At 38.4% G+C, this 18,099-nt stretch overlaps 1 protein-coding gene and 1 non-coding gene across 4 annotated transcripts in view; one reads left to right on the top strand and one right to left on the bottom strand.

Moving 5' to 3' along the window:
• LOC131325665 (isoleucine--tRNA ligase, cytoplasmic) overlaps positions 1-18,099 on the top strand; it is a 54,938-nt gene continuing 36,839 nt past the window's right edge. For all 3 annotated transcript variants that reach the window (XM_058358028.1, XM_058358029.1, XM_058358027.1), the window contains exons 1-16: positions 1-272; positions 420-974; positions 1,443-1,508; positions 1,994-2,137; positions 3,288-3,508; positions 4,147-4,312; positions 6,744-6,857; positions 7,143-7,240; positions 9,167-9,245; positions 9,414-9,572; positions 10,685-10,774; positions 12,847-12,980; positions 14,129-14,288; positions 14,425-14,508; positions 14,660-14,872; positions 17,075-17,200. In XM_058358028.1, coding sequence (XP_058214011.1) covers positions 441-974; positions 1,443-1,508; positions 1,994-2,137; positions 3,288-3,508; positions 4,147-4,312; positions 6,744-6,857; positions 7,143-7,240; positions 9,167-9,245; positions 9,414-9,572; positions 10,685-10,774; positions 12,847-12,980; positions 14,129-14,288; positions 14,425-14,508; positions 14,660-14,872; positions 17,075-17,200 — 2,388 coding nt within the window. In that variant the 5' untranslated portion in view covers positions 1-272; positions 420-440. The remainder of the gene's footprint in view (positions 273-419; positions 975-1,442; positions 1,509-1,993; positions 2,138-3,287; positions 3,509-4,146; positions 4,313-6,743; positions 6,858-7,142; positions 7,241-9,166; positions 9,246-9,413; positions 9,573-10,684; positions 10,775-12,846; positions 12,981-14,128; positions 14,289-14,424; positions 14,509-14,659; positions 14,873-17,074; positions 17,201-18,099) is intronic.
• Positions 9,817-9,924, bottom strand: LOC131328114 (small nucleolar RNA snoR100). Its single transcript, XR_009200395.1, has one exon. It is a non-coding gene; the product is annotated as a small nucleolar RNA snoR100 (small nucleolar RNA).

Below are 18,099 nucleotides of genomic sequence, written 5' to 3'. Positions count from 1 at the left end.
TGTTCGGTTAGGCTGGTGGAGGAGATGCTCTGATCCCTGAAATTAGTGATTCTTTCGCCAATATTCCACGCGTAGTAGATCCATTCATTGTCAACGTATTCTCACATTCCTTGCCTGTCACTCTTCACTGCTTCGACTAGGGTTTCTGATACTCTCTCCGCTAAACCCTAGCTCACTCTGCTCACCACAATTCACACACATACAAGCACGTGTACACGCTCGTCACTCCGTTCCGTATCGCCGGCGGCGTTTGCCCCGACTAGCCCGGCCAGGTATCTCTCTCTCTCTCTCTCTCTCTCTCTCTCTCCATATTCCTAAATCTCTCTCGTTCTAATATGGGTTTTGATTGGAGCCTTGATTAGCTCACCCCCCCCATCAAAACACGTACGTAAAAGAATATATGCGTATCGGGTTCTCAGGAATAAACAATCGCAGCCGCCATGGACGATGTGTGCGAAGGGAAGGACTTCTCGTTTCCGAAGCAGGAAGAGAAGATCATCCAATGGTGGGAAGAAATCAAGGCCTTCGAGACCCAGCTTGAGCGAACAAAGCACCTCCCGGAGTACGTCTTCTACGACGGCCCCCCCTTCGCCACCGGCCTCCCTCACTACGGCCACATCCTCGCCGGAACAATCAAGGACGTCGTGACCCGGTATCAGACGATGCGGGGCCACCATGTTACGCGGCGGTTCGGTTGGGATTGCCATGGGCTGCCGGTTGAGTTCGAGATCGATACGAAATTGGGGATAAAGACGCGAGATGATGTGTTGAAGATGGGGATTGGAAATTACAACGACGAGTGTAGGAGCATTGTGACAAGATATGTGGGGGAGTGGGAGAAGGTTGTGGCGAGAACAGGTCGGTGGATTGATTTTAAGAATGATTACAAGACAATGGATTTGAAGTTTATGGAGACTGTTTGGTGGGTTTTCTCTCAGCTGTTTGACAAGGGGCTTGTCTACAGAGGCTTCAAGGTTTGTCTATTTTCTTTTACATGTTTTTTTTTTAGATTCTCTTCTTGATATGATTGCGTTGATTTTGGCTAAGATCGCACGAAAAAGATCAACAGTTTTCCTTATCTGTTTGTACCTAGAAGGGCACCTAAATAGCTAAACCTAAAAAGCTGTCAGTTAAAACATGTCACTAAAACCCCTATTTTAATTTAACTTATGCTTAGGGACTCACATTGCCTTGTTTTGATGCGAAATTTTGAGTTTCTATCGCCCAGTGATTCTAAGGGAATATACAGGAGTTGAGAATGATTCGGTGTATGGAGATTCTGAGGTTGTTATAGTCCTTACAGGCAGTTTCTTCTTGATTGGGGATTGGAATGTGCTTGAGGAGTTGGTGGAATTTAATTGCGTGTATGCTGGTTTTATTGTTTGATGGTTTATGGAGTTGGAGTCACAATTGAAAATCTTGTGTTTTTTCTCGGTGTGCAGGTTATGCCCTACAGCACTGGTTGCAAAACTCCGTTGTCTAATTTTGAAGCCAATTCAAACTATAAGGTTTGGAATCAGAGAACTTCTAATGTTGGGTTGTACCATTACTACTGTTACCGGATCAATAAAAAACCATTACTACTGTTACTATTATGATGGTAACGATTAATAACCTGCTATTTTTGCTGTTTACCTCATCATTTCCTATTGATGTATGTGTAAAAATACTGAAAAACATCTCAGAAATATATAGGATGTCTTTGATAGAGTTTTCTATTTCACAATTTATGGTTGTATGAAATTTTTATTGTCATTCTTAATTTAGTTTTTGATGACATGGTTGCAGCATGGATAAAAATTATAAGATGATAGAAATACAGAATGGCAAACGCCAAACTGGAACATTTTTGTTTACACTTTGGTTAGTTATTGATATTGTTTTTCTGATTCGGAATCTAACAACTACAATTTTGGTATTTACTTACCTTGTTTTGCTTCTTTTCTAGTTTCAGTTTCTTTGAATCCACTTTATTCTGCGCTCTCTCTGACAGGAAGTTTCTGATCCTGAAATCATGGCGGCTTTCCCAATAGTTGATGATCCAGAAGGTACAGCTTTTGTGGCATGGACAACCACACCTTGGACCCTTCCTAGTAATCTTGCCCTTTGTGTCAATGCAAATTTTGTCTATGTGAAGGTAGGTCAGTTAGTTCTGATTTTGCCTACTGACTTTCACATTGATGAATCTTGAATTTTGTGTCTCTGCGTGTTACCCTTGACCATGGGTTACTACTTTACCCTGCTCTCATCTGGTACTATTTTATCCTCATACTTATCAGAAGCATATAATGAAGTACTCATGTGTAATATTTTTACACGCCAAAGTAGATTTTAGGAACACATGTATATATAAGGTTTGTTTCTCAATTCGCCTGTGAGTGCTATCTCGAGTTTGGGCTTGACCTATGATTAATGTTTTTATTTTTGTTGGGTTTCTATATTGTTGAGACTTATTGGATAGTTGAAACCTATGTACCCAGAATGCGGATCGCTTCGTATGAGGAACATTCCAGAAATGTAATATGGCTCATGCTTAAATTGTGGTATGATGGGTAGGCTTCCGTAGGTCATGATATTGGAATGTACTTATTATAGAAGGATGAACAGCCGATAAATAGAGTACTCTCCTTAAATTATGATTAGAACACATTTCCAGGTATAAGTACTTGGTCCAATATTTTTTACATTTGTCCTGCTAATGCTTCTTTCTTCTAGTTTTTGCATTTGTCACATTTTACTTTACTCTCGAGGAATGCGATGCTAAGTTACCAGTAGTCCCAAAAGCTTAAGCTGTTAGGAAATGTGCCCAACAATGTATATCAAGCTATCTAACATGGGATTGGTTCTGATTACTCAAGTAATGATTTTGGAATGTGTATGTACCATGTTTCCGAATGTGTTTTCTGAGTAGCTTATTTGGGTGACACAGTGAACTGAGGATTGAAAGTAGGTAAATAAGTTTTATAATGGAACCACAAAGAGCCAACCTCTGGCTATTCTTATTCCTTGAAGTTGTACCTAAGCTATGGGAAACTATTGACTTTCATGTGTCGTTATTTCCCTTATATACTAAGGCATGGGAGTTTGTGTCATAGTTGGAGTTTTCTCCTTTTCTACGACAAAGCCTCTAAGAAAGCATCACACTTTGTTGTCCGATTATAGCATAGGAATTTCCGTGGTTTGGTCCACTTCATATCACAATATGGTTTGGTTTAAATTATGTTTTTCTAATTACAGCTGTCCTTGATAAGTTCCTTGAAAAGTTGCTTCTGTTGGAACACTTTCAGGTTCGCAACAAATTCAATGGCAAAACTTATATTGTTGCCGAGTCTCGATTATCGGAGCTTCCAGTTGAGAAACCAAGAAAGGCTATGCCTAATGGAACTGCCAATGATTCAGAACGGTCAAACTCTACGACTAAGGGATCGTCTGGTGGTAAAAGTAAGAGTATGGTCGATACTTATGAAGTCTTGGATAAATTTTCAGGCGCTGCACTCGTGGGGACAAAGTAAGCTTTTCTGGTACTCATGTTAGCTATTTTACGATTATGTCATTATTGATATGTTGGATAAATTTGTTTCATTTGGTTATTTGTCTAGTTGTCTTCTATGAGGATTGGTTATTTGTCTAGTTGTCTTCTATGAAGGAAAAGTTGCAAGGTACTTCTCACATGGGACAAACTTTTTCTAAAGTGTTATAAAGGTCATTTTGCAGCCCTAACTAAAGTTGTTAAATACAAATCTCAATGAAGTTTATGCCGTGTAATATTCACTGGCAATCCTTTTGAAGTAAAAGGTTATTTTCCAGCCCAGTGTCAACTGTCAAGAGTAGATAAATAACCAAGTGCAATGTATTTTATGGGGTGTCATATTTACACATTTAGAAACCACAGGGAGTTCGAGTGCAGAAGTATAATAAAATTAGAAGGATTTGCTGATCAAAAAAATCAGATGGATTTGTCATCTACAGTTTAACTGCTGCTTATTCTTCACATTTTCCGCCCTGTTATTTGACCCGAAGTGATGTAATGAAGAGAGATCATGAATGTGGGGCTAGCTAGATGAACTTTATGTGTTTTTTTTTCTGACTTTTAGGCTCACCATTTATGATGTGGATTGCTATTCTTAAGAGAGTTATGTATTGCAGGTATGTGCCACTGTTTGAATACTTTGTAGATTTTTCTGATGTGGCATTTAGAGTCCTTGCGGACAATTATGTAACGTCTGATAGTGGGACTGGAGTTGTTCACATGGCTCCTGCGTTTGGTGAAGATGATTACCGTGTTTGTATCGAAAATCAAGTGATTAATAAGGTGTGCAGTAGTTGCTTGCACTTCTACGCTTAAGCTTTTCATTCATGCATACTCACTGTTTGTATTGTTGTCCATTCCTTTAATATTAACTAGCATTTGGGGCACACACAACATGCAAATGGTGAGTAATCACAACAAATCCATATACATATATGGCACGCTGTAGTGGGAACAATCAATCAGTGATAATTCCTTCGGCTTTTCTCTTGCCTTGATAGTTGGTTGGTACATTAACATAGCCTAAAGGGAAAGTTAAGGGTTAGAATGAAGTATATACACAGAACTTTAATTTACGAAGGAAAACAATGGTGAGAGCTTACTTACAGGTCAGAGAAGAGGAGCAGGTTTTGAAAATGCTAGACATGTGGGAGTTTGAGGGAAACGTGGGGTGTAGCTGTGTAGCAGTTGGTTTGGGACTTTTGGGAGTGATTATACATTTTGCCCCTGACAGTTAGTTAATGTCCAGATAAAAAAAAGTGGTAAAAAGTAGGTTTGTAGTGGGCAATTATGTAAACCACTTTTGTAACATTGCTTCAAAAATTTGGTCACACCAAAAAGGCTTCTCCCTTTATATGTTATAATAGAATTTGTGCATCTTTAATTAGGTTTGTGTATCTTTAATTACTGCTTGTTTTTTATTTGTTGGACCTAAGTAAGTTAGGAAACGAGGCGTACATGAACTTATAATGTATGTATCTTCTAGAAGATATATTAATCTGATGTGTAAATTATAAGATTGCAGCCTAGAAGCACAGACATCTCTCCGGGCCTTTTGGATCCGTGTAGCAAACATATCGGGCACAGACACGCTCGGACACGTGTCTGATTTGTGAAAATGTGTCTGAGTATTTGATTGTTTTTTTTCTAAGTTGGACATGTTTTGGACACGCTCATACATATACCGGACATGTTTTGGACACGCTCATACATATACCGGACATGTTTTGGGTCATAATGTAATTTGAAAACTTGAAACGGGGTTCAAAATGTCATATTTGAAATCTGCACCAAACTAAAACTAATAGTATCAAATAACTTAAGGATGAAAACACCATATTCTATTCTCATTTTTTTCATTGGAATTTTTTATCTTCAATTTGATAAAACTAATAGCATTATAGAATATATGAAGTTTATATGTATGCATGTATAAATAAATATTTATTTATTTAGCGTATCCATGTCCTCGGACCTAGTTTTTGGAAAAATCACGTGTCTGTGTATCGTTTCCATGTCTCGTATCTGGGCCTCTTCTCAAGGGATTGCAGTCTTGAATATAGTAGCTTACAGTGAATAAGATGGTATTGTTTGCATTTTTAAGTTTTAACCCTTTGGATCCCTTAAAATTGGAAAACTTCAACATTATCTTTTAATCGAGGAAGCTCGATAATCTCCCCAGCCTTTTGAGATGAGCAGGACCCACAAGATTTATCTTCTTTTATGTACCTAATGGTTTCAGGTTATTTGATGTTGATTGTCAAGAGTAGATTTCTTATTACAGAGTTTTGAGAGCTAAGCTGAACTTAATTGATGATACCTAATGGCAATAGCAATTATTAAGTACAGGGACGGAGGGAAGTTAATGGATGGGAGGCCCGGGCCTCCCCCAACCTTGTTAGAATTGCCCTATATATAGTAGGAAATGTATATTAATTATTCAAAAATGTATTCTATTGGCCCCTCCAAACTTTCGAAACTAAAATAAAAAGTGGCAATGCAGTGAACAACACTTAATCCCTTTTATGTCTATATATGCATGTTTTGCCAAATTGCCAAGTATGACCACGAAAAGGCTATACTTTTCTTGTAGAATATTAGTTGTTGGATTTCATGCTTTAATTTCAAAGTACATGCATGGAAAACTTAAATAACTCAACAAACATGTGAATATCCGAAATTTCAAGTGCTAAGTTTTGGCCTCCCCCCTATATCAATTCTAGCTCCGTCCATGATTAAGTTTAACCAGAAGTACAAAGAGATAAGGGAGGACAAAAGAAAACCCCTAAAAGAAGAGGGAATGAACTATTGCAAAATTACAATTAAGTTAATTAACACACTTGTGATGCCTCCCAGTCTCTAGATATCAGAAACAAACAAACAAACTGCCATCCTCTTACCCTTTTTTGTCATTTTGATCGTCACTATCTCAGGGGGCGATGGGTCCACTTAGTCCACTTATTGCCTTTATCACTAGTTCATGAAGTAGTATCTGCTCCTTTTTTGTTTTCATAGATTTCACAGAAATGGTGTTCGTAGTCATACGTGTTTTGTTCGTGCAATTATTTATTCGCATTCTGTCTGCGATTTCATCCCATCTATTTGATAATTGCATTTGCATGTTCATGATTGGTTTCAACTGGGAATTTAGTTGCTCAAATTGTTGTTTTTCGGTTTTGTAATTGTTTCGAGTTATTGTTGTTGGCTTTTGTAGGGGGAGAGCCTTATTGTAGCAGTTGATGATGATGGCTGCTTTACTGGTAGAATTACTGACTTTAGTGGTCGCTATATCAAGGATGCAGACAAGGATATTATTCAGGCGGTGAAGGCAAGGCCTAAGATTCTGATATTTAATATTTGTTTGGTGTATTATCTGCATAAGCAATTTGGATCAGTTCTGCTTGATAAGACTTAGCACTCGCATCAGTTGGTCTTGTAATTCGATTTTTCTCACTGGTGGGGAGTAAACAGCATTGGGAACTCTTTCAGGACACCTACATGGTCTCTGTTGGCACATTTAAATGTGCTATACTTGCTGTCCTTTCTTACCTTCACTTTTTTACTTGTCCTGATATAGTCTTTACTAGGAGTTTCCTTCTCTCTTTTTGTGCAGGATAAAGGTCGGCTTGTGAAGTCTGGAAGCTGTACGCATTCTTATCCATTTTGTTGGAGATCTGATACCCCTCTTATCTACAGAGCAGTTCCAAGCTGGTACTTTTTCCATTGTAGTTAGAGATTTCATTTTTCTAGAGACAAGTCATGTAGTTGCAATTTCAGTTAAGACTCTTGGGTCCAAAAGTTGAAGATAATTCTGCATTTTAATAATGTGTGAACTTGTGGTTATGGCATTATGTAGACCCCTGATATTGTGCTCACCTAGCAATGGTTATGAGGCTCAGGAACATCCAATGTAGGTTATGGACCAGTAGCTGGGTGGTTGTTCTGTTGTTACTTTATGTGAAGGCCATTAACCTTCATCTGGTTGAAGGCTTGTCCTTTCCACCCAAAGAAACATGATCTGGGCTGGTTGTGATCCGCTATTTAGCTTGAATGAATGATTATGTGCGTTACTCTCTGTTAGTGATTTGTTCTCTCTTGTTAAACTGATGGAGAACTGGTAACAAACCCTAGGTATCCCTTAACCTACGGGCGAAGCAAAACCTTAGATTTCACTGTTCCTAAGGACGCATCACAATCCCTTTGCCAACTCAAGAAACAAAACTTTCATTCATTCAATCAATGATTCAAACAAAAGTTGAGAGTCCCTATATATAGGCTCCCACAAAGAGATAGCAATTAACTAAAATAAAGATAACGTAACAACAGTGATAATCAAGCTAAAGTCCTAGCAAGATAAAACTCTAAATGACAGATCTACTACTTCGATGAATACTGAATAAACAAATCTACTAATCTCTAGCTGGGCCCACGGATGTCATCATCCAACCATAAGAACACTGGTCGGGCTGTCTTGCCGGCACTGGTAGACTCGCGAGAATTGGGTTTGGGCCCTGGTGTCCGCACCATAAACATCCTCCTAGTTTCGTAAATGTAGCCATGGTAACTCAACTCAATGTATCTTTTGATGATTGTTGTAGACGTATTGTAATCCTACTTAAGTAGCGTGCAAAATGCATACCAAATGTATGAAAAATTAGAATGATTCTTTGCATCATTTCGTAGACTATCGAGTATCTTGACAAGTGTCTATTTAATGTAGCTTAGAAATTTTACGGATAGTGCATGGCTAGTAAGCTATTAAGCTGGATGGTGCATGACAACAGCCGTGATAGAATTTGTATCATTTCGAACCTAGTGCCCATCCTGAACCTAGTGCCCATCCTTGATCTACTGGGGTTTTTGTTAGTTGTTCATAAAAACCTGTAGGTACTTATTTTCAATAGTTAGCTTTTCTTTTGTTTCTTGTATTTACTGTTGGATCCTGCTGAACTTAGAACTGAAACTCTTTTTTATCGAACTATTAAAATAAGTTCTTGAACTATTAATCTACCATGGGATGGTATTTTCTGTCTCTTTTGTATAGTGTATTATACTATTCAGATTGTCCTTGAGTAATGTTGTATGCCTGTATGGTAAAATGTTATTTACTTTCATAGAGTAAAAAAGGGTGGTGCGATGACTTTTCACATGGGTTTGATGATATATTCTCTCTCTTTTTAGCCCCACATTATTGATTTTCCCAGGCTATTGTCAACCTCTCCTGGTACTGTTTGATGGGATACCATTGTTGGTCTTTCTCTTCATTTTTTTTTTCTTTGTTGAGTAAAATATTATCAGTTTCATGGGAGAACTTTGGCCTGTCAGTGTTCTTTTTCTGTTCCAATACCTTTTGATCTGTGGAAATGATAGAGTTTTGTAAGCAGCGTTGAATCTTGATGAAGCTGCTGGCTGAGAGAGTTTGGCTATTGAGTTCTTATCATCTAGGTGTTTCAAATCTTTTTGATTTTATTTCAGATGACTGCTTCATTTCATTCCACTGACGGCTTTTAATTGTGTGAGTGGTTTTAACGTGTAGCGTGTAATTGTCTTTCTTTGATGGTTCTCTTAGAGTAATTGTGTGTTTGTTGGTTCTGTGTTTATTCTTACTTGAATGACTTGGATTTCCATTTTTTTAAGGTTTGTTGCGGTGGAGAAGTTGAAAGATCAATTGCTAGAAAACAACAAACAAACATACTGGGTTCCTGATTTTGTTAAGGTTTGATTTATTTTCCTTGGCTTCCCCCAAACCTAGAAAAATAAACTGCTTCTTATGACAGAAAAAGTTGAATGAAATTTATCTGTAAGGTGGTAAGTACGTACTAATTAAGTTTGTATCCCCCTCACATTCTCTCAACTTCTTATACTTTGTGATTGCATATTGCAGGAAAAGCGCTTCCACAATTGGCTTGAAAATGCAAGAGACTGGGCTGTTAGTCGTAGTAGATTCTGGGGTACGCCACTTCCTGTGTGGACTAGTGACGACGGCGAGGAAACAATAGTAATGGATTCCATTGATAAACTTGAAAAGCTTTCTGGTGTAAAGGTTAGCTCTCTTGTTTGGCTATATCAATGTCTAATTCTTATCAGTCAAGTCTTAACATGATTTTGTATACAACAACAACAACAACATAACAGAACCCATCTAGTCCCCAATCATTGGGGGTTATGGGCGGGGGATGATTGGAGACAGACCCAACCTTGACAATATATGCACAAAGTGGCTGCTCTCAGAATACCACTGAAACAGTGGCCCCACTAAACCTCCAAGAACCGAGGAGCTACATGGACGTTTTGCTGTAGAACCATGCCCCCAAATCAAAGCCAAATGGCATCAGAGAGGGCAGGCCTATGGACCCAAATCAATTTATGTGCACATTACCATGCTTCCTTCATTGATAGTCCAGAGCATCGGTATGCACAAAATGTTAACCTACCCCAATAAAACGTTTATAGTTGTACTGTACTAGTCTATTTGAATGGTCAGAGGAGGCGAGGAGAAAGGACTTGAAGAAGGGAGAGCTGTGCATAGAATAGATCAATAGTTGCGGAGTACACATGTGACTGGCTGGGATGGGTTTTGTATATTCTGCATAAGTCAGAGAGAGATGTCTTCCCTTTTCTAATTATATTGAGTTTCCTTGATGGTTGTTTTTCTTGTAAAATCCCTTTTTATGATTTTATTTCATTTTTTGGGGGTTTTATATTGAAAAAAAGAGAAGAATAAATTTTCAGAAAAATGCCACATAAGAGAGAAACAATCAGGAGACCTCTAATTTGAAACGATACTATATTGCTATAGAATATAAAGATAATGGAAGTTGTATCTCCATCTTCTGTCTGTAAACGCTAGTCTAAATTGTAGAATGCTGCTTTTGTATTGTGTCAAGCCTTTTTAAGAAATGGATATGCAGTCTCAGAATGGCATGAGAACTATTTCTGCATCTGGTAATTGGCAATGCTGATTCCGTCTTGTAAAATTTCTCTTTGTATGTTCTGACCTTGGATTCTTGATGATGGAAAATGTGTTCTTCGCCTGGTTTTGTAACTCATGCTTTTTTGGTTCCATATTCTTTTTGCTTATTTTTCCTTTTTTTGCCATATGTGATTTATTTAGCTTTACTAATTGCTTGTCTTTTCTTTCACTTACATTTACAGGTAGCTGACTTGCATCGTCACAAAATTGATCATATCAGTATCCCGTCAAGTCGTGGCCCTAGTTTTGGAGTGCTTCGACGCGTTGAGGATGTAAGAACACTAAATCTGTCTTTGAATTTTTTGGTTCCTCGTTTTGCAGTTTTTCCCCTCCAATAGTTAACTTGTAGAGGATGCTATCTAGTCACATCTCTGTTCTGAGAGATTGTTTCCTGGTGTCACAATGTATTTTTTATAATTAAATTAAATAGATGGTGTATTTTCCTTTTGAAGAGTCTGAATACTTACTTCCGTAAATTGCGGAGCTGGAGGTTATAAGTGGCAGTTTTAGTCTAGAAAAGCTCTGTTTGCTGTTTGGGGAGGTTTTGGTCGTTGAGCAAACCAAACCAAACCGAGCCTTGTGTCCCAATCACTTGGAGTCGGCTACATGAATCATTTTCCTTCATTGAGCTCTGTCAATGGCCACTTGTTCACATAAACCTACTATACTCATATCTTTGCGCACTACAGCATCTAATGTCAATTTAGGTCTACCCCTCCCCATAACTTTGCTACCCAAAGCTATTCTATCTGCTCTCTTAACTACTGCATCTACTAGTTTACGGTAGACATGTCCAAACCATCTTAGTCTATTTTTTCTCAACTTCTCTTCTATGAGTGCTACACCTACCATCTCACGAATTGTTTTATTTCTAATCCGGTCTCGTCTAGTCTTACCACACATCCACCTCAACATTCTCATTTCCGCTACACTCATCTTGTTCACTTGTTGTTTCTTAATAGGCTAACATTCTATCCCGTAAAGCATCGCTGGTCTGATGACAGTTCCATAGAATTTTCCTTTCAATTTTATGGGTACCCTCTTGTCACACGGTACACACCAGTGGCACTCCTCTACTTGAGCCACCCCACTTGGATCTTATGGGTTACATCATCGGCAATCTCTTCATCTCTACTAATAATTGAGCCTAAGTACCTAAAATGATCACTCTTAGGTAGGGCTGTCCATCGGTCGGATTTGGTTGGGTTTGGGTCGGGTCGGACCCCAACCCGAATCAGGCAACTACTCCCTTGTTTTCCAGAAAGCAACCTCTCGCCTCCCCTTTCTTCATGGCTGTTGTTGCTGTACTTTGGGGCAGCCACCATTGTCCATTGCCCCCATTTTCTTGTTCTTATTTCGGACTTACACAGAGAGAGAGAGAGAGAGAGAGAGAGAGAGGGAGGGGGGGTACCATGAGTGGATCTCGATCTAAGAAAGAGCGTTTAGTTCTTGAGAGAGAGAGAGACGTACCACTGTAGATGGAGGTTCAAAGTCATAGAGATTAGAGACCTATAATAGGGTTCTTGCCTTCTTGGGTGATCGTCTGATGACTCTATCCGTTGATCGATTAGGGGGGTTGGACTGTGGGTGACTGGGTGTGGATTGGTACAGTGAGACCGAAGAAAAAGTAGTGGAGGTGGAGAAGAATTAGAAAAGGTCGGTGACAGAATGGGAGAAAATAGGGTTTTTTTCCTTTTATACAAATATCGTCGGTCGGGTTGGGCCGGGTCACCCGACAAATTATCTAGTGCATCCGACACCCGACCGACTAAATGTGAAACCCGATGAAATCAAACTGACCCCGACCTGAATGGATGATCAGAACCGTCCGTTGTGTCTATTTTCGAGTCGGGTCGGGTGGTCGGGTGGTTCGGTTTGATGGACAGCCCTACTCTTTGGTATCTCCTGGTCTTGGATTATCACTCTTTCTTCGTGTGCACTGCGGGTACCATTAAACTTGCACACCATATACTCAGTTTTACTCCTACTTATTTGAAAACCCTTTGACTCTAATGCTTCCCTTCAAATTTCTAGTTTCGTATTAACACCTCTAGCGGTTTCATCTACGAGGACAATGTCATCTACAAACATCATACACCATGGGATATCCTCCTGAAATTGTCTAGTCAATTCATTCATAACTAAGGCAAACATCATACTCTTAGGTTTTGGTCGTTGAGTAAGATTTTTTAAAACTTTTTTCCATGCTCCCAGAAGTGAATGCCACTAATTTCAAGCTCCAAGCCACATAGTGCATAACTTAAAAGCATGTTCTAGCTTTTATAAACAATTTTTTGTTTTGTTTTATGTTTTAGAATTTGTGGTTTGTGGTTTGTGGTTTCAGGTGTTTGATTGTTGGTTTGAGAGTGGATCGATGCCATATGCATATATCCACTATCCATTTGAGAATGTTGAGCTCTTCGAGAAGAACTTCCCCGGGCATTTCGTGGCTGAAGGGTTGGATCAAACTCGTGGCTGGTTAGTTTCTTGTTATTTGTTTGTGTACTTAATTAATCTCTATTCCCCTTCTTGTACAAGGGTTTCTATCCTGCTAGATTAAGGCTTGTGAATTTGGGGTGGTTGAGTGTCTTGAATCCTACTACCACAGCTATCCATGGGTGAACATACCCTAATCTTCATTAGTAGTTCCCTACATCACGGCGGCTTCTTAATGAAATTTATATTACTTGTGAAGGATGAACAAAAATGATTTTTGCTCAACAGGGAATATCTGCCACAATGTTTCCTAAGGCTAACCCCCTTTGTACAATAACGAAACAACCACTCAGTACACCAAGGGTTCTTTGTTTCCCTTCATCTGTACCTTCCTTTAGGAAATCACTTGTCACTTGACCTCTTCTTTCATGTGGAGATTTAAACATCTCTATACGGAAAGAGGCATAATGCAAACCGGGGAAATTTAAAAATTGATGGGAAATTTAAAAATTGACAGGCTCGATCACAAGACATCCAAGAAACCAAAAGTGTCCTGCAGTGCTAGCAAGCATACAATGATGGCTGAGTGTATTTTACGTTACATCTAATAGCATGTGTTTTGAACATTTCCCGTTCTTGTACTGGTGTCATCTTTGCTCTAGGTAACATAGGCTGCAACACAATGTAGTTTAGATTTGTATTTTGTAGTTACTGTCTGACTTGATTTCATCAACCTATTTAGGCAGGGTTTCCCCTGTTGTCTAAACGGAAACGGACTAAACGGGCTAAAGCTCACAAAAACACAAATTTCGAGATAGGTCATTATTCTCCTCACATACATCAACTAAAAGTCCATTTAGCGGAAACAACTTGTCTAAAGTCCTTAAGCCATAGACAAACTTTTAGGGAAAACCCACCCCACCCTTAGTAGTTTCCATTCAGTGGAGCTGAGGTGTCACTTGTTAGTAGATAACTAAGAATAAGATAAATATCCGCTCATATGGCTTCTGCAAGTTCTTTCATGTTTGTCTTGAATAAATGTTTTCAATCCTCGTCTTACAGAGTTTTTCTCAACCAATCTGTGAGCGTTGAATATAGTTCATTGGTACTCTTCAATGTTATCTTGGAGTGGCCCAGGTTTTCTTTATTGGATGGAATTGGGCTTTATCCTTTTCCTTTTCAATGCACAGGTTCTATACTCTCATGGTCTTGTCAACTGCGCTTTTTGGAAAGCCTGCGTTTAGGAATCTCATTTGTAATGGACTTGTCCTCGCTGAGGATGGGAGGAAAATGAGCAAAAGACTCAAGAACTATCCATCACCTATGGAAGTCATAAATGATTATGGGGCCGTAAGTAATTTCAAACTTATATTGTTAATATAGGTTACAATAATTACTGGAATCATCTTGTGTCATTGATCGTTTTATGTTTCCCCATGATACTTAAAAAATTGCTTGGATTCGTACTGTCTTGACCCTTGTGCAGGATGCTTTGCGATTATACATAATTAACTCTCCAGTTGTGCGGGCTGAGCCTTTACGTTTTAAAAAGGATGGAGTTTTTGGTGTTGTAAGTATTTTTTTTTCTTTTGTTTGCGCGTGACTCTATTAGTGCTATCTTTCTAGATGTTTTAATGACCTTGAATACTTTTAATTTGCTTCAATATTTTGGTTACTTGTTATATCTCATTGATCTTCAATTTCTCCTCCTTTCTACGTAGGTGAAAGATGTATTTTTACCATGGTACAATGCATACAGATTCCTTGTTCAGAATGCAAAGAGACTTGAGGTCGAGGGGCTTGCACCGTTCATTCCTGTTGACAAAGTTACACTTCAGCAGTCATCTAATGTTCTTGACCAGTGGATCAACTCAGCCACTCGGAGTTTGGTTCATTTTGTCCAGCAAGAAATGGATGGATACCGCCTCTACACAGTGAGTTGCCTTTTAAGCATTACTGAGCATTCTGCAATTTTTGTTTCTTTTATAATTTTCGATGTAGTTATGCAGTGTACTTGCAACCTTTGTAGTATGTTCGCTCTTGTTGGAAATGTGAAGCCGTAGAATAGTGTAGAAGCAAAGAGACTAGCTAGAAAAAGTTACTGCCACTCCTTCTCAGAGAATTATGGGTCATTATCTGGACCGGCTAAGAGGAGTTGCTGCTCAACTTAAGTTCTTTTGAAGTAGAAATAATACAATTCTAAAAAAAAAGGAGGAAAAGAAAAGAGATTCTTGTTTGTAATTTTTACTCTGAAGAAGTGAAAGAGGTTGAAAGTTCCAAGTGACTGAGGTTGACGAATAGCTACTGGAGGATACTCTATCAGGACCACATCTGGCTCATAGGAGATCATGCTTTAGTTGACCAAATTCATTGCTGAATTGATAGTTTTAATCTTGGTGGGAGTATTGCCTTTTGAAATAGCATATGAAAGAAACTAATGCTTTGTTTGGATTGCTTTTTGAAAAAAAATTCTCCACTCAAAAAACACTCATTTCCCTTCTTCCAATCATTACTCACCTCTATCTCCAATCATTATTCTCATTTCTCTCTCTCTCTCCAATCATTATCTATACTTCCAATCATTACTCTCATTTCTCTCTCCACTCATAACTGCACAAAATTTCTCAAAAACTCATCCAAACACAACATAAAAGATTCGGCCGACTACGTAGCTGAAAGTTACCTTCCAAGAAAAATGTAGCTAAAGAAGCCAAAAGATAAATAACCTAGTACATAAAGTGAAAATTGAATGGTATGAAAGGAGACATGGATTTTGAAGAAGCAATTCATCCTGATCTTGCCTATTCTAAGTTCCCAAAGGACATCAATGTTTACTTGCTACCTATTTTACGAGTTGGGTGGCAAGCATCAGAACGTCTAGGGGTTTCGCATTTGGCTCTAGGTCCATGCAAGTTGAATCATATTGAGCTTGATCTAGTATTTTATTTAATCACCTGTACACATTTTTGTCATTCATTACTTTAAGCTAAAGCCTAGCTTAACATTTGACAACTTAATTGTTGATTCAAGCACATTGATTGATGCATAGAAAAAAGTGCAGCATCCAGGATTGTGAATATCAGACGTTACGTAACAGGATTTTTGACCAGTGACCAATACTTACCTATGTCCTGTTAGATACTATCCGATATATGGCTGTAACATTGACACCGATACGTCTCCTGGCACTGCATCACATCTTTTTCACATCCAATTTTTTGTTAGGTTAAACTTTAGAAGGCATAGGTTGTACTAAGTTGGCAGCTAGGGTTTTTTCGTTTTACTAGTATGATACTGTAAACCACTTGGTTCATATGCTTTGCCCAAGATGGTGGAGTTCTTGGTTTGTGCACCCTTGGTGCTCTGTGTTGGATTTAATTGTGCCAGAATGAGAAGGTTTGTTTACTTTAAGTATCTGCTAAATATTAGAAAAATAGGTTCACTAGGGGTCACATTCTTAACTTTGTTGAGGTTAACGAACTATAGGAAACTGTAGCACAAGGTGTTACAGGTGCTGTTTGGTTTTTACTTTTTCTTTCTGGGTCTTATGATGCAGCTATCTTAACAATGTTTTTAAATTTATCTGACAAGTAGCATTCTGCACACGAGAATACCAATCCGTCTCAAAATATATTACAAGTTGATGGATTTTTTTTGTGAAAGAGCTGATGTAGACTGCATTCGCAGTTTGTCATATTTTATTGTCCAAACTCCCAAGCTTTGCCCCGAATCTATATCTCTTTTACTTGGTTTAGGTGTGGGCAGGCAAGTCTGATGAGCTTGACTCGATTTTGGCTTTTCTTTCGGCTTTCAGAGGATTAATATTTAACTTTCAGGACCAGGCCACGGTGCGGGCACAAGCTTTTTTATTGGTGCTGGCCTGAAGGAAAGCTTTATGACCTACTCTAGTATATTTAAGACCTGAATTTGTGTAACTCGCTAGATTGAGATGTTAAAATCATCAACTTTATCAAATTGAGAATATAACACTTACTTTTCAAGGCTTAGGATTGTAATTAAATAGATTGGAATACAAAGTTGCCCTATCTGGTCTCCGCAATTGGTGCATGTAAATAAAAGTTACTCCATATCGAATCCTTCAATCATGCTCCTATGTTTATACTTCCTCTTCTCAGGTGGTTCCTTATCTCTTGAAATTTCTCGATGACCTCACCAATGTATATGTTCGGTTTAACCGCAAGAGGCTTAAAGGTCGTACAGGAGAAGATGATTGCAGGGTTGCACTTTCGACTCTGTACCATGTATGTTGACAATGATTTCCCTCTTGTAAAATTTTGATTTTTTGCTTATTCAATAACAGTGGACTCTTTGAATGCTTTCTCATCCATCTTTGATTTTCTTTCGCGTTGATTCCACTTTTAACTGTCTGGTTCCATGGTGTGTTTTGGGACATCCATTTAGCAATGCCTATCTGGTCTCTGTATCAATTCTGCTTAATCTAGAACTGAGTGACCTAGATCTTCTTGTATGCATAGCTCGCGATGTTACAATATATATAAACTGATAGAATTACTAGTTTCTGGTAGCTACTCTTTTTTTTTAAATTGTGGCATTTGTCAAATCGTGGATTTTAAAGATTAGGTGATCCGTTGTCTTAATATAACACAATTCAATGTATTGAATTCGAGGAGTTTTGAAAGATAAATGTAACCAAGTATATACATTGTGTATCACAACTTCAGGGATGGAGGGAGTATGTAAAGTAACTGAATTGATTATTTGATGTGTCAAATGGAATCGTACGAGATGCATTGTGAATCATCTGATTTTACTATGCTTCATGCTTTGAGTAATTCACCCCTAGATATGAATTGATTCTCGGTGTACTACGGATCATGAAGCGTGCGATTGTACACTTGTATCCTCGTGCACATTTGTCAACTTGGCCTGCATCAATTTTCTATGTTTCTTGGCCTTAGTTGTGGCTTTATGCATGTGCATATTCCAATTGGGTCCCTTGCTATTCTTATTTGTAGCAACGTGCGACGTGTCAGGTTCTTTAACATTATGACTTGCTGTCCTAGATGTTTAATTATTGGTAATTTACTCTTCTATATTCACCTATTATTCACCTACTCAACTATTGGTTACCTATCATCTTGATTCAAAGGAATATCTATTCCACATAAACGTACATGCC

This window comes from Rhododendron vialii, chromosome 5a (genome assembly GCF_030253575.1).
Source record: "Rhododendron vialii isolate Sample 1 chromosome 5a, ASM3025357v1".
Classification (NCBI taxonomy): domain Eukaryota; kingdom Viridiplantae; phylum Streptophyta; class Magnoliopsida; order Ericales; family Ericaceae; genus Rhododendron; species Rhododendron vialii.
Note: the sequence above shows the minus strand (reverse complement) of the source record. Positions and strands in the feature narration are given on the sequence as shown.